The sequence below is a fragment of the Cygnus olor genome, chromosome 5, assembly GCF_009769625.2.
Source record: "Cygnus olor isolate bCygOlo1 chromosome 5, bCygOlo1.pri.v2, whole genome shotgun sequence".
Taxonomy (NCBI): Eukaryota; Metazoa; Chordata; class Aves; order Anseriformes; family Anatidae; genus Cygnus; species Cygnus olor.
In genome coordinates, this window is record NC_049173.1 from 16,149,445 (window position 1) to 16,165,467 (window position 16,023).

General features: G+C 43.1%; 1 protein-coding gene and 1 long non-coding RNA gene across 3 annotated transcripts in view; both read left to right on the forward strand.

Annotated features, from left to right (window-relative positions):
* Positions 1-16,023, forward strand: part of PRIMA1 (proline rich membrane anchor 1) — a 51,653-nt gene that overhangs the window by 1,864 nt on the left and 33,766 nt on the right. For both annotated transcript variants that reach the window (XM_040558904.1, XM_040558905.1), the window contains exon 2: positions 4,386-4,536. In XM_040558904.1, the coding sequence (XP_040414838.1) occupies positions 4,386-4,536 (151 nt within the window). The remainder of the gene's footprint in view (positions 1-4,385; positions 4,537-16,023) is intronic.
* On the forward strand, positions 12,135-13,696 carry LOC121071005. The gene is made up of 3 exons (XR_005820334.1): positions 12,135-12,226; positions 12,729-12,886; positions 13,553-13,696. It is a non-coding gene; the product is annotated as an uncharacterized LOC121071005 (long non-coding RNA).

Here is a 16,023-nt window from a genome sequence, read left to right on the forward strand (position 1 = left end):
TAAGAGAATCAGTCAGATACTAATCAGACGAGAAACATTTATCTTATTTAAAAAAAAAAAAAAAGGAAAACATCTTTTTTGTTAGCCTAGTAGCCAGAATAATGACAGGAAGGAAGGGACGATTCTGTTTGAGGCTTTTGACATAATTTAAAAAAAAAAAAAAAAGATCAGTAAGTGTTGTGATAAATAATGGTGTCACATTTTTTTCTGGTTTCATAAACATGGATTTGGATTAACTCTGATGTGAATTATGCAGAGCCATTCTGGGATTTACACGGTGGCATTGAGACCTCTTCCCTGTAGACTGATTCCAAGAGACAAAGCTCTTGCCACATCAGCAGGCTTTTAGAGGTCTCTGTGCTTTTTCAGTCAATTGCACTTTTCTTTTCAAGCTTTCCTCCTTTTACCTGATTCACAAAGTCACAAGAGGGCCATGCTGTGGGGACTGTATTAATCCTCTTTCCCCATCCCACTCTGTAAATCATGCTTGTGAACTGCTGCAACCCCATGGGACTCTACTGAAATACCAAACACCTCTGAAATACCAAACACCACATGCAGATTTGTTTTTCCACTCCATGCAAAGCAGGAATAGGACTATTGTTTCTGCAGGAAATCTTGGATTAAAAAAATGTGTCACAGATATGAACCTCAGCTGAGAAACTACAAAGGGAAACCAACATTTACCACTTTTTGCTTGCTTTTCCCTGGACATTTGTGGATCAGACTTCCACTTCCATGAATATTTAAAGATGTTTGCCTTTTTGCAAAGCATGTTCATATCAAAGGCACAAGTCCATAAAGTCAACTCTATTTATTTTCAGAGCAGGGAAAAAAATGCATCCCCTTGATATCCAGGCAACACATGTCCAAACTGACAGACTGCTGAGTGTGTTTAGAAAGCCTCATGCCAAACAATCAACCATGTTTTAGAGAGGCCAAGGAGACACGTGTTCATGGCACTTACAACAGCTGGGCTGGAAGGTGCAGATGTAACAGCTGGGGAGCAAGACCTGTTTGGTCCAGAGATGACCCCTCGCCAAGACAACATCTGTGCCACGAGCTGACTGGCAGCCTGGTGGGTGTCGTCTTGGTCATCATCTGCAAAGTGCATCCAAAGCCATTCTGGGGACATACTGGTGTCTGGCAAAACAAATAGGCAGTAAAGTCTGAGGACGGACTCTAATGAGCAGACTGGTCCAGAGAGAGATTAGGCTCTTTCAACATGCCTTTTTTTCTCCTGCCATCTCCTGTAAAAGCAGCTTACCTTGAATTGCAGACAGTGGGAAAGAAACATGGAGTAATTTATTTCATCATCCTCCGACAGAGCAAGATTGTTCCCTCAAGCGTATTTTCTAGTGATTTGTTCTGCTTACCTTTAGAAGACACAAGTAATAGCCTTCATTCCTTTCATAACAAGACTAATAGACATCAACAGTGGGATTTTTTTTTCTTGAAAATTAGCCAAATGTCTTTTCCTTTTTCTTAATTCTGTCTTTCTACTGTTAGTTAATCTTCCTGAAACAGTCCTTGACTATTTATCTCCCCCTCAAGACCCTCAAACTCAATTTGTGTCCTTCCTTTTCTTGCCAGATTTCAGCCCGTTTACAATATCTTTGTTCTTGCATATTAACCCTCTAAGACAAACCCCTGGCAAGGTAAAATCTGTGTTCCCACAAGTATCTTCTAGCAACCGGACATTCTGCTGAGTGAGAAGGGAAGGGAAACAAACAATTTTGGTAAATGATCAGACTAAGGTATGGGGAGAACAAACAATTTCAGGAAAAGTACACAGAAGCAGAGAGCAGCTGGGCATGTGTAGGGTTAATCTTGTCTGCAAAGTAATTGAGAAAAATATCCTCTGGTTTCTGAGGACACTCTATTACCAGCCTAAGGTAGAAGAGCCTCCAGGGATTTAAAAGCAGTCAATAGTCTAAAAAAAGACCAAGCAAGCCTTTTGGTTCTGGTTGATATTAAGTTAGAGCAATAAGTCAGCATAGCTTTTCCATACCAGCACAGTGTTCAGACTCATATACACAAAGCTGCTTCTGGTCTGCATAGGAGGTCGGCTCCAAGCCTGCTGAATGTTATTCTTCCCCGTCTCTGTTCTCTCCCACTCTACTGGCTCCTGCAAGACTGCAGCGAGCCATAGCATTTAGCAACTGGAGAACCAGGTATGGAGCAATAATTAGAGCTGAGTGTTAATACTTGCTTCTTTATCAGTTGCTGGGGCCAGTGGAGAGATATTGCCCTACTTGCTCTGTGAGCACTGCAGGTGCTGTCCCATGGGTCCAAGCCAGGAGAAGTCCTGGGTGCTCTTCCAGCAGGGCTCCTCTTGGACAAGCTGCTAACACCACAGCCCGACATGCAAACAGCCTTGGAAGAGCTGAAACAGCATAGAGGATATTTCACTGCCTGTGATCACTTACTTTAAAGATAAATATACCTACTTAGCAGACAGATTTATTATCAGCTATGAGGGATTACGAAGCTGAGTCAGTTTGATTCATTAGAGCATTCAGAGAGTTTGTGTAAGTTCCTGGAAGCTGTCTGGGATGGTCTTTAGCCATCCTCTTGCTGTTACCTGATGGCGAAGGGGAAAGTTGGAAGGCACTTGTACTGAATTTGTTTTTCCCTATGTTTGGTAATAGATTTTGACATGCTGTTTAAAGAACTGAGCCTTCTGCCTTGTGCTGTGCCAAGCCATCCTTCCAACTCAGTTGCGCGTAGCTCTTTCTATTCTTTTCTTCCCTCTCTATAATATTTAATCAACAAAGCCCTACCGCCATTTCCCCGAGGCCAGAGTAATGCATCTTTCTGCATTTAGAAACCTCCTACGCATGTGAACATGTCTTTTGTGCTGTGATGCTGTTTTAATTAGCCACATCTCTCTTGTTGGCCAGAAATACATGAAAAGACTGTGTGCAGCCCTCCTGCAGCCAGGAGGTGCGCAGCTGTGGGCCATGGGAGAGGCTTGCTGGCCATGCTGGGGGCTAGGGGACGAAGGGGAGAGGAGATGGGCTCTGCATGCCCGGAGCTGGCAGGGGAAGGGAGGCAACCCTGGGTGGCTGTGGGGATAGACGAGGACGCAGAAGGGGCCTACCTAAAACAGGTCGGAGGGGCAGGCATGAGACATCCTCTTTGTAATGACCAACGTGCCATGGAAAATACATAATTCAAGAATATGATGTTAGCCTAAAACTATTAGGACAATAGCCCTCCCAACACCAAACTGTACAAGGCAACAGTTGAATGCTAGCGTCACTTCCCTTGGCTTCAGTGAGACACGGGTCCATCCCAGGCGGGCTCCTAATCCTACGTTCGAAGTTCTTGTTAGATAACATGCTGCTTCGTCATATAGGCTCTGTCTCCTTGAAAGAGTATCCTGAGACTCTGTTAGAGTCTCAGTCCTTTCAAAAAAGCTGGCTTAGAGACCTCTGAAATTAACACCAGTCAGAGGCTCCTGCAATGTTCCCCAAATTTACTTTTCATTAGGGACGTACTCCACTTCATTTTTTAGCATTAGATTGGGAATTTTACAGTCACTGAATATTCCTTAAGTCTCCAGTCATGCAAATATTATTGCCAGTAAGAAAAATATGCTGTTAGTAAGTGCTCCTTTTCATGATGAGATCAAGATATTGAATATATTGAATACTGGCTAAATTGTTGTCCACGGCCAAGCGATGCCTACACTTGGGTTCAACAGTATTTATACTTGGGCTCTGCAATGCCCCCTCTTCAGCTTTATAACTAACCAATACTGCATGTTACGGAGGATACAGGTCACAGTTTATGGCATTTCCATTTTCACCATGCCATAGATGTGGCCTACAGATGGGTAAAATGTGGGTTCCCTCTTGCCATAGTGGGAAGTGAAGCACTCTGTGAAATGCTCTCCGAACATCAGAGGGAGGCTGGCACAACAGAGATCTCATCTGGCTTTCAGTTCTGCCATAAGGAAAATGAACATAATCCTGACCCTAAATGTCTTGTAATTTTTTATTAGCTCTCTTTGGCTCGCAGCAACGACCCTGTGAATAATGCATGCTGCTAGATGGCTTTCCTAAGGAAAGAAGGCTTACACAATCATATTGTCTGCCACTACCCGCCTTCTCCCTACCTCATAATAACTCAGAAACCAGCTGTCCAATTTCAACCACATTTGACAGAGGGAAAGAGATCTTGAAGATACTACGTTAAGTAAAAAATAAAATAAAATTGAGACCACATGGGGAAGAGACCTTGTAGTGGCCTCAGTGAAAAACAAGCGGTGGCAGGAGCTCAGTTCTTGCCAAGGGATGAGGTGCCACTCAGGAGCTCAAGTCCAAGAAGCACATTCATGGAAAGTAAGTTATCACTCTTTCTGACTTGTTTCTTCACAGATCACTCAGGGCGAGCCCCAGAAGTCATGCTCCAAGCCTGTAGCAGACGAAGTGACAGAGAGCTGCCAGGAAGTTTGCCAGTGCAGACCACCTCCACCATTGCCACCACCTCCTCCACCTCCACCACCTCCGAGGTTGCTGGTGGTGCCGGGTAAGTAGCCACTGGTATGGCTGTGGTGCGCTGAAGGAGTGCAAAGCAACGGTAATGCCTGGACAGATGGAAGGAGAAAGGATGTGGGAGAGGGCACAGCTAGCTCGTTTGTCATTTTCCACTTAGCAAATGGAGGAAAAATTGTTCTCAGTGGAGATGGAGATCTGTTTTCTGATCAATTAATAATACTTGGCTTTTGGAGGAAAGCCAGAGAAATTCCCTCCTTTCGTTGTATTATATATGATTCCCTGGCTTTAAGTGGTTTGCTAATGTCCTAGTCCTGAGAAATGCTCTCCTACACAGACAAAGTGTCGTGCTTCCCCTTGATTTGTATGACCTACTGTTTCACCAGGTACACACCTTGGAGGTCCTCATGATCCAAGGCAAATTAATTTACAAGCAGGCAAAATTTTCAGCATTCTGTCTAGTCCAACCCAGGAAGGAAGGGTGGAATTGGGAAAGAGGCTGTGTGGGGTCTCCATCTTTGGAGGTCTTCAAAAGGCAGACAGGCAAGGGCTTCTGTGAGCAGAAGACTGAAGTTAGCTCATATCCAATTTCCTTCCAAATCAGTACTTCTGTGATCTCTGACACATGAATCCTTTCCAGAGAGTGGAGAGTCGCCTCGTGCACAGATAGTTGTGTCAGCGGTCCCCAGAGAGGAGTTCCTTGGCAGTGCAATGGACCTTGCTGGCGCTACGTGTACTAACTGGTTGCAGGGACATGGGCTGAACCCTGTGCAGGCACCTTTAGATCCCAGGTGTTTGATATTACAGCAAATTTCCTCAGCACTACTATATTTTTGCAAATTTGTCTCTCCCTAAAAGGCTGCCTATTAATTCTTCTCCCTGCTTAGATAAACTCCCCTGGAACAGTGTTGTAAAGTGTGTCTATTATCCTTCTCAGTGCTTCCCCCATGGGAGAAGAATTCATTAGGTAGCATCATGGTAGCATGGATGTTTGTCTTTATCAGCTCCATCCCTAGATGTGCAGAAGACATGAGGAAGGCTCCTGCACAGTTTTTAGCCTGCTAGAGGACAGGCAGAATTTTGCAGTGTTTTCTGCCAGCAGTATGCTTCATATCTGTGCCAGGCTGCAGAAATTTAAGGCAGAGGCAGAAAAAAAAAAACAGTAATTTGAAACACTTGGAGAAGGAAGTACAAAGAGAGCTTGAAAAGCAGAGATGAAGGTTTTTAATAGCAGGAGAAATCTCTTTCAATATTCAAGAAAATGTTATGGATGTTAATAGTGGAAATTGCCTTGATCTTTGTCTCACAGTCAGAAAATAAAGTGTTTGCCACTCTGTTTTCTTGTACTTGGGCTACCCATTGCCCTGGGGAACCACTCTTACCCATTTGCGAAGCGGCAGAGTAGTGCCAGCACTGGTCCTCGGCATGGTGCTCAGCTGCTCTGGGAGGACTCTGCTCTCCTTTCCCTGGGCTGCCGCCAGGCAGCTGGTCTGTGTGCATGGATTTGTCTACTGCGAAGTGGGAGGAAATCATACTAGAAAAAAATAAGTCTGTCACACATTGCAAAAAGAGGAAACAGAAATCAAACGGGCCTGTGACTGGGATAGCCTGATGCTTACTCAGGCTGGATTGCCAGGTGCTAGCCCAGTTCTAAAAATGAGCTATATAAATCCAGATGACTAATATTTAAACAAGCTATTTCATTTCAAATGCAATAAAAAAATAGATTACACATTCCTTTCACCAGTAAGCTTTAGAGTAGCAATCAAGTGCCTCATCTTGAAAGATGCTTTCATTATTATCATCTGTCTAGGCACTGTGATTTAACCCACGTGTACAGCAATCCCCATCCTTGTGAGAATGAGCAAGCCTTGTGGTTAAATATTGATGTTATGGACACTGCTTTTAAGCAGCGTTTGGAGGAGAGGGCAGTAAAGGGACAAGACAAGCTATAATTAAATGGTTGATGCTAGGCTTGCACTTTGCACTTTTTCAGTGATTAAAGTGTTGGAAAGACCTCAGCAAAAAGAAGGAGCAGCCCAGGAGGAACAAGTTTTTTACTTCTACATCTTTGAGAAGACACTGTTGCTTCCTTTCAGAGGTTTGTCAGCCCCAAAAGGCTGCAGCCTGCTAGGCACAGTCCTTAACAGCTATTTGTGCAATTGCATTGAAAGTTGTTGGAGGTTTAGATGATCTCCACATGTTGTGGTTTGGACCTAATGGTGAAAACCAGTAAGTACGTAACTCCTGTCCATCCAGCTGCTACAGATATTGACAGCTCAATTGTCTGTTAAATGAAGCCATGTTAAATGAAGCACTCTTTGACATGTGCTTTTTGGTCTCCAGTTGCTGCTATGGAAAAGCAAAGGACCCTCTTTGTGTACTCTCCATCAATCCCACCTCAATGTTTTGCAAGCCCTACTTGGTTGTATAGAGTGGCATTGGATACCTGCATGTGAGCAGCTGAATCAGTCTCTTACAGGCTTTTATTGTGATTGAGAATCATAGAATCATAGAATGGCTTTGGTGGGAAGGGACTTTAAAGGTTGCCCACTTCCAACCCCCTGCCGTAGGCAGGGACAGCACCCACTAGATCAGGTTGCTCAGGGCCTCATCCAACCTGGTCTTGAACACCTCCAGGAATGGGGCATCCACAACCTGTCTGGGCAACCTGTTCCAGTGCCTCACCACCCTCTGAGTAAAGAATTTCCTCCTAATCTCTAATCTAAACCTCCCCTCTTTTAGAATAATTCAGGACTTTCAGGAACAATTAGATTGCATTTAGTATCTCTTCAGACATTTCAATATAGACTGGTCCATCCAGTGACAAATCCTCAGCTCTGCTTCCTATAGATAATATTTAACAGATCTGTATAAATCTGTGAATTCCAGAATTCACATATAATTGCTCATAAATTCTGTGTTCACTCTGATGGATAATAAGCTAATTCTCTCTGCAGAAAATAAAGAGAATCACATACAACTTAGCAGTCAGGCAAAACAAATGAGAGGTGGCAAAAACACCAACTTGTGCGTATGAAATGTATGGGTTGTGCTTCAGTGCACCCTGTGGAGATGTATCATCCATTCAGCAATATAAGTATGGGTAATTAAATTAGATCATTTGGCCAATATATTTCCCAACATGGATAACTAAATTATGGACTGGTGGATTCAGGGAATGTCTCCTCCACCCAGACTGCAGGTCCCAGGAAATAAAACACAGGCTGTTTTTGTCCTCCCTCAGCCGTGATCAGAGGCCTGCTTTTTCCATGTTTCTAACTCCTTCACACAAGCCACTGGCATTTCCAATCTCTCTTCCACAACCTATTCTTGCCTTCACAGCACCTGCTCTGCAACTATCGTGGGACTTCACTCCACACCCTGCAGCAGCATATCCATGTTAAGTAGAGGACTCTTGGTCTGCTACAGTGAATCCTTCTGCTTTATGGTATCTAAATGAAGGCTGGGTCAGCCACACTGGTTACTGTGGGTGCTGCTTCTTTCAATACTGCTTGGTCGGAGTTCAGTGTCTCTGTCCATAAATTGGGACACGCAGATCTTCACCGTGTTTCAGTTTTGAATTTCCTGAGTTTCCTGCCAAGTGCTATTTGTTTGTGTCCCAGATGCTCCTGTCTTTTTTGGTATAGACACGTGCCTTCCTGATGGTCTTCAAGCTGAGGAGGCCCAGCCATGTTAGAAGTAGCTAGGATGCCAGGGACTGTGTGACAAACTGGTGGGGGCTGTCAGGAGACATGGCGGTTGAGCCAATGACAGTTTCTCCAGGCTGTCTGGCATGTTTATATTTCCTCAGTGTCTCTCCGTATGCAAGCAGAAGCCTGGTCTTTAACCCACACCTAGAAAACTGCTGGTTAACAAAGTGAAAGGAAAGCTCGTGAGGCTGTGAGGGGCTTAAGGCTAACTAAGTTTAGATGCTGACAGCAAAGAATGTATGAACTTTCAATGAAATTCACCGTGTTCCCTAGATGTGGCTTTAATGACCTGGAGGAGCTAGGGATTTTCAGAACCTGACCATTAATTAACTGTTCCTTTCTTCCCCCCCGTCTGCTTTCCTCCCTGTCTCTGGATTTCAGCCAAGACTAAGGCAAGGTGGAGTACTTGTTTAGGCAGCATTTCTAGCCCAGCTACACAGACCCATGAGATTAAGCTAGTTCGAATGATGTTGACCCTTCAAAATCTAAAACATTGCAGTTGTCAACCTTTAAATTCTTTGTAAGCACACAGTATTCTCCAGGGCCATGGCAAAGAAGAAAGGAATTCATCTGGAAGTAGAAGCTAGGCTTTCAAAATACGGAAGGATTGAAGGTAGACATCCAAGCAGAGACAAATACAGCAGTCAGTATCAGTTTTAACCTGCCTAAGGTTTGAGGAAAAAACAGTTCAGAGGTGACTTATTCAAAATGAATCAAGGAAGGGAAAGGATGTTCAGCATGAACACCTCCCTCACTGGTTGGCAACATTTGCTGTCTCTTCTCTATCCATCTCCTGCATTGGGTAAAGAGTCCATGGTACTGCCATCCCTTCACTGATGATGGAATTGTCAAATCAAATATTGCTTCAGTTGAAATTTAGAGGAGGAAATGTGAATAAAAGCTTTTATCTGAGATCATTACAAGCAGAACTAGCACAAATGAGTCTGGATATGTGAACCAGCCTTTGACTCACTGGGCAGTTACACGTACATACACAGGTAGGTCTTTATAGCTCCTGAACTCTGTGAAAGTTTGCCGTAAGCTCTCAGTTGAGATAAAGCACAATCAAGTCACAGTGCAAAGCCAAAGTGAATGACATCATTGCAGAGGACTCTAATCTCAAGGCTGTAATTGTACAATTTGTTTTTTCAAGGTGAAATCTTTATCTTTGGAGATAATGCATCTAATTAACTAATGATTTGGTCTGAAAATGCCAAAACAAAAATGACCAACTGTAGTCAGGGAGCAACTTTTTGGCAACTGTATGAGCATAAATGCATAGCTTAATTTCAGAAAGTGTGCAGGGTCCCTTCAGTGCAAATAGGAAAGCTAAGGACATTTGGATCTTTAAGGACAGATGGTCTCTGTGTGTGTAATATGTTGGAGCCTGAAGTACTGGAACAGACTGGAACTTCTTAAACTTTGAGGAGGTTTTAAAGCAACCAAATTTTGCAGATTTGGATTGCTGACCACTAGCAACATGGCCTTTCACAGCAGGAACTTGTTATAGAAATGAAAACCATATGGTTCTGGTACATAAAAGAATAAGAAATGTTTTTTCCTTAGGCTTTTCTGTGACCTAAATGCTAGTAGTAGAATGGGTGGGGTAACCCACTGTGGATCGAGAGAATGAGTTTGACCCTCACACAAACACGCTCTCCAAAAGGCTGTATAAGAAGGAGAGCTAAGCATGGTCCTGGTGCTCAGCACATCACCTCTCGTATTACATGGGCACAGACATTGAGGTGCTTGCCTACGCAAGGCCAAAAGGACCTTTGGCCTTGGACAATCTATGATTGTCCTCCAGGAGGTGAGGGCAGGTTGTGATTGCAGAACTTCATTGAAATCCTCCTGGAGGCCACCACATACCTTAAAACATGAAGCGCCAAAGAATTTGCTGCAGGTCATCAGGTACAGCTCTTGCAGTATGGGCTGTGTGTCCAGCTTCTTTTGTGTAGGCCTTTTGTCTTTTGAGTGCTTTGCACCTTTCCAAACATGTGCTGTGACTGTAATTCTGACCCTAAGAACTTGTCTGGCATAACCAGCCCTTGCTCACCCCACTTCTGCCAGAAGGACAGGGTTTGAGTAGTTTTGAGATATGTAGGCACACTTTAAGAGTTTATGATCAGCTTCTCCAAAATATTGATGACCAAATAAATTGTTAGCAAACACATGGGGGTGTTTTTCTATCATAACGGGGACGAAATTTTCCTCCATACTTCATACGTAATACTTACTGGCAAAACTGAGCAGTAATGGAAGAGAACTACAGTAACACCCAAAGTGGAGGGGTACACAGACTCCTACATCAAGAAATTTATAGCAATGACATCTGCTGTGAGAGAACATTGTTTTAGCATATTGGTCTAGACGGTGATTTTTACATGCAAGCAGAATGCTGAAACAGGAAAGCCCTTTCAGTTTTGATAACACAGCTGTTATACTGTGAATTACACTCCTGTGTGAGACTGTTGTTTATACTTTACAAAGCAAAACCAAAATCCAATTCTTGTCTTCTCCCAGATCACTTTCAGTTTATTGAAGGTTTGTGATTCTAAGAACTTAACGGTAGGATTTCGAGGCTTTCAAATCTAAATTGAAATCCAGCCATGCAGCCTGGAGACACAGATGAGAGCACATGCTGAGTTGAGCCCAGGTCCCCGTCATGCTGCCTTCACGTCACAGATGCTACCTTCCCTGTTAGCACAGTGAACCAAATCATTGAACATCCAAGGTGGGATTTTGGCAGAATTCACCCACCTAAATCAGAAATGCAATGCTTAGATTTCCTGCCTCACACTGCAGGTGCTGGTGAATTAAACGCCAAAGACATAAAGACCTCAAAATCCCGATTTTTTTTTTCATCTAGCACAGTTATTTCTAGTGCAGGAATAAAAGTTAGAGGTCTTCACCTCCCAGTCAAAATGGGAAAAATGTTCAGGGTGAGAAGATTTCTTAAGCAGCAATCAAATACGAAGCTTGAATTAGTTTTGCATCTGGGATGTTGTATTAAATATGAAGAGCTGGATTAGTGATTAGAAAGCAGGTAAGACTGGAAAAGGTTCATGCGAATACTTTACTCATAGGATTCTGCTATCAATTATGTACATAACATCTCATATTGTGCTGTTGTAAACTGTCTGTCTTTGTAAAATAGTGGTTAGATCAGACTGTCAATTCCAGCTCTGTTGCTAAATTCCCAATTCAGAGTTTTTCACCACAATAAATTCTGAAATGTTTTGTCAAGGCTAATTTTTATTTAGACAAGTGATGAATATTCCCTCTGCTCTGAGACCTTGCAGATTTGTTTTCAATTTTTCATGCAGTAATAAATCCATGTTATGGAAAAATCCACTCTCTTGAAAATGTACTCCTTCATACATTTTCCAGTATTTAAAAGTAAAAGCCTCAGGCTGGCTTTTGCAGTGCAGAAATCATTGGGAGTTCTGTTATCTATAGATTAAAAGTATTGTTTAATTTTGAAACAGGAAGCTTTAGATATTAAACTCATTCTGCAGTAGAGCCGTCCTTTCTGCTTTGAGATGTGTACTCCAACAGCCTGATTTTTTTTTTTTTTTTAAGAAAAAGGACTTGGCAAAACTGAAGACATTAATTCCCTGTGTGGATGGCAGTCCATTTGTACATGACTACCATTTCATTGATTGAGAAGATAACAAATCTTCAGTGAAGTTACTGATGAGTCAGAGGCTGCTGAGTTACAAATAATTGTAAGTTCCCGTGCCCATGGCAGACTGGAGCTGTGTCTCATCTTGACAAGCCAGAAGCAAACTTAATCGGCACAAGCTGTCCTAGCAGCAAAGGTTAAGCAGCTGACCTTGATAAAGCACCCACAGAAGCATATGTTCTCATAAGGTTTTGGGCATTGTCTTAGTTAAAAATGTGGTAAAAGGGTGTTGTGCTGCCTGTATAATTGCAACTTACGGGGAATTTTTAAGTCAGCATAGCAGATCAAGGAAGCAGCAGTCTGAACATTTGGGATGTTATCCTGAAGTGAGTACATAATATCCATTAATTTAATAAAAACGTAGCTTAATAGCTGATACCACTGCCAAAAATTATCATTAATAATTATATGAGTTAGTTTAACACTTGCCCTAGTAAATCATATCCCATTATAATCACATATATATACTAGCAAATAATGAATACCTAATTGTTATTAAAATTAATCATTTTACAATTTTGAAGAGAGTCTTTTAAATGGAGCTGATATTTCATCACTTCATTAGTTTAAAATATTTTACACAAAGGTCTGTCCCTTGGCAAGTTATGCTGTTAAACTGGACTTTTATGAGGGAGCCAGTGGAGCAAATTCTATTGAATCGTCACTGGACATTTTCCTTTCCCTCTGGAGGGATGGTATACTCTTATTTCATAGCCACTGTTGAAGGAAATGACTGTCAGTTGAGCAAAGGGAGGGTTTATTTTAACCCTCATTTTGATTTAGCAGGTTGCAGGTGCTGTTTCATCTTTATGGGGCTTTATTCTTTAGCGCAGGCTGCCAAGTACTGTAGGCTTCAGGAGAGAGTGATGGTCAACAGCATCTCTGCAAGTGTTTGCCTACCATGCAGGCCTAGACTTCTGTGTGAAGACAGAGAAATGTGCAGAGAAAAGACCAGTAACCAAGTGGCTTGCTTTTGTGACTGTGAGGTAGGTTGTGCCTTGCCTTTTTGCTTTCAGAGAGTTACAAGTGTACTCCAAGTGGTGATTGAGGACTTTCTGTTGGGCCTTTGGCATGGTGAAATGACTTGATCTGTTAACATGATATAATTGCCATTTTAACTATTCTATATTTTATGGACACTGCACAATAATCTATCAGTTGATAAATGGAATTTTATTCTATTAGGATTAAACATACCTCTGGTTTGGAACACATTTTACATTTTAGTTCCATTTCACTCCAGCCAGGTCATCAATTGTAGCTATATTTCTCTTAGTGAAACTCAAATACAATTTGGAAAAGGAACCTGAGTGCACTAAGTGTGGGAATTATTAACTGGTCCCAGGGACGTTTTCTAAATGATAGTTGAAGCCCTTCCAGCAAAAACTGAGCTATTGAAGTGATATAAGGAATAAATTTTGTAATATCTAACAGGAGCATTATGTTTATGTAGACGCTGTACACTAACAGAAGTATCTGATACATAGTCAACCAGCTGTTCCCTAAAACTCAGACATGTGACTTGCAATGTCTTTCTTTGTAAACTGAACTCTTTAAAGCCATCTGTAGTTATCAATCTAAAGTGTATGTCTAGTACAGCCACTCTCCATATAGCATCTGAATGCCCAACATGCAACCCATTAATTTTTCAGAGATAGACACAAACCAGTGACTTAGAAACTGCTGCTACTAACAGGTAAAGAAAATATTCCAAGTATTTCCAAGTCTTCTACTATCTGTGCTACGAAAGTCAGCCTGCAGTTGGCTGAAGCTCGTTTTCTGTTTGCTTCCCTGAAGGCTCTGCCATACCCCTGATAAGGCTCCGCCGTACCTGCCTTCACAGTGCTGCTTGGGCATGCCTTTCATCCAAGGCTGCCTGAGGCTCAGTAAAAGCAACGGCTAGCTTTTGAAGGGTTTTTAAGCACCTAAAAATGCAGATAGTTTCTCAGTGGGCTCTCCAAACCACTTAACACCAAGTAAGTGTGCTAAGCCATGGCCCACTCCATTTGGGAGGATGATGCTTCCTCAGTGCTTTTTGCTCAGTGGATGCTTGCTGCTGAGCTGAGGTGGGTGCTGGCCACGAGGGAGGTCACGAGGGAGGACAAGGGTGATTTTTACTCTTACCTTTGCTCCTCGACACTTGTCTCTCCATGGCATGCCAGGGGGCCTGCCACTGCAAACACAAAAACAGTTGCCTCTGATTTTTCAACCTCGTTACGAGATGCATGTGTAGATACTTGCAGAGATGCATGTATGTGCACATGTGTATGTGGTTGTTGAGTATTGATGTGGAAATCTGCTAATCAGGTATTAGAGCACCAAAAAGGCAAAGGCAGACTCAGCACGATGGTTCAGTGTTTTCAGGTCTCTTTCCTCCAGGATGCTCTTTTCACTGCTGTAACATGAGGGGGTCCTGCAGTTTGCTGGGGCAAGCAGCATTTATGTTCCCTTCTGAAGAACAACCCGTGCTCCCTGCATGCGTCGCTTGCCGCTGGAGAGCCAGGCTGTGTGTTTGTGCAATGAAGTGGATGGCACTGCGCTGGCGCATGTCTGTGCCTCTCAGTGGTGCCACTGTTCAAAAGAACTGAGGATCACTGTCCTCAGGTCAGGGCTGTGCTGTTGTTGTCCTGCTCCAGTCCGCTGCCTTGCTGCTGTGCTTGCTTGAATACGTGGTTTATGAGAAAGCCATGGAAATACTACAAAAATACAGTTAAAGTACTTGTAAGGCAAAAATTATTTACTTTATTACAGAATTGGGAAATTAATAGCAACAGTGCTAACATGCAGCCTTATGTTGCACTTTTTATCTCTATAGCTTGTAACAGTTTGGAAAGCTGGGACAACTAACTGTTCCTGCCCTGGAGGAAAGTCGGAGGACCTATGTCCTTAGATGAATTTCTGTCCTCTACCCACAGTGACACTCTGCCTAAGTAAAGGGAGGTTGACCCTTGTATCATAAAACTCAGAAGGTTAAACTTGAGCTTGCATATCTGTATTCAAGTTAAAGCATCCTGGCTCTCAGTGCTCAGAACTTCCAGAAATCAGGTCACCTTCTAAAATGAATTCCAGAATACTAGTTTAACAGCAAATTTTCAGACATTTGTGACCTGTTTCTTGGAGGCACCAGATACCTACTAATCTGATCGGCTCCTCCTGCATTTTGAAAAGCAGGCCACCAGACACAGCAACATTTGCCTGAGCGATGGCTCTCATGCACTAGGACTATGTGGGGGTGTCAGCCCCCTCCGTGCTGCGTAGTCTAGTGCTGGTCCAGGTCACAGACAGCAGGGAAATGCAACAGTGCCCGCCAGGCTTTCCAGAAGGACTGTACTGTTGCAAGGAGGAGACTGCCTTGCAAGCCACAGGCTTCAATTCTGACTTGCTTGGGACAGAAATCAATAGTGTGTGATTTAATCAAGGTAAAAACAATTCTGTTTTTAGCTGAGGGAGAGTCAGATGGAGAGGGGGAAGCAGCATCTCTTCGGAGACTGTTGGTTAGAAAAACATGTGACAAAGTAAGATCAGAGGGCAGTGGCTGACGTGAGCGCCCATTGTAAAGATAAATGCCAGAGCAGAGTGTTAACACAGAAACTAGCTATGATGTAATCTCCTTAAAAGCCTTTTTTCCACAAGGCCTTTAAGTGCCACTGCTTCTCCAGATCATGCTGTAGAGAGAACAGACTCTCCCTCTGCGCTCGCTAACCCCACTGTCCTCCAAAGGACCCTGGCAGCTGAAACCATGTTTTGCTCCTATTTGCAGAGTCGTACCTCAGTTCTGGTGGGTCTGATCAGCTCCACCAACAACCTAATAGGATTAAAGCTGGCAGATCTGGTCCTCAGCTTGTTGAGTGCTTGGAGCACAGACTTTCCCTCCCTAATTTTTTGATGCTCCTCTGTTTGCTCTGCTGTCTGCATCATCATTCTTCCACAAGCATGTAGGACTCGGAACTGAAATACTGTTCTTGCTCTGCAGCGATGCTGAAGCCAATATAAGTTATCCTACAAACTTAGCACCAGCCCATCTTAGGAACCTGATGGGATGCCACCTTGGCTCTGTCCGTGGGTCTTGGCCCCACAAAGGTGCTGGGCATGGCATGCATGGGGCAGAGATCTGGCACCTGTA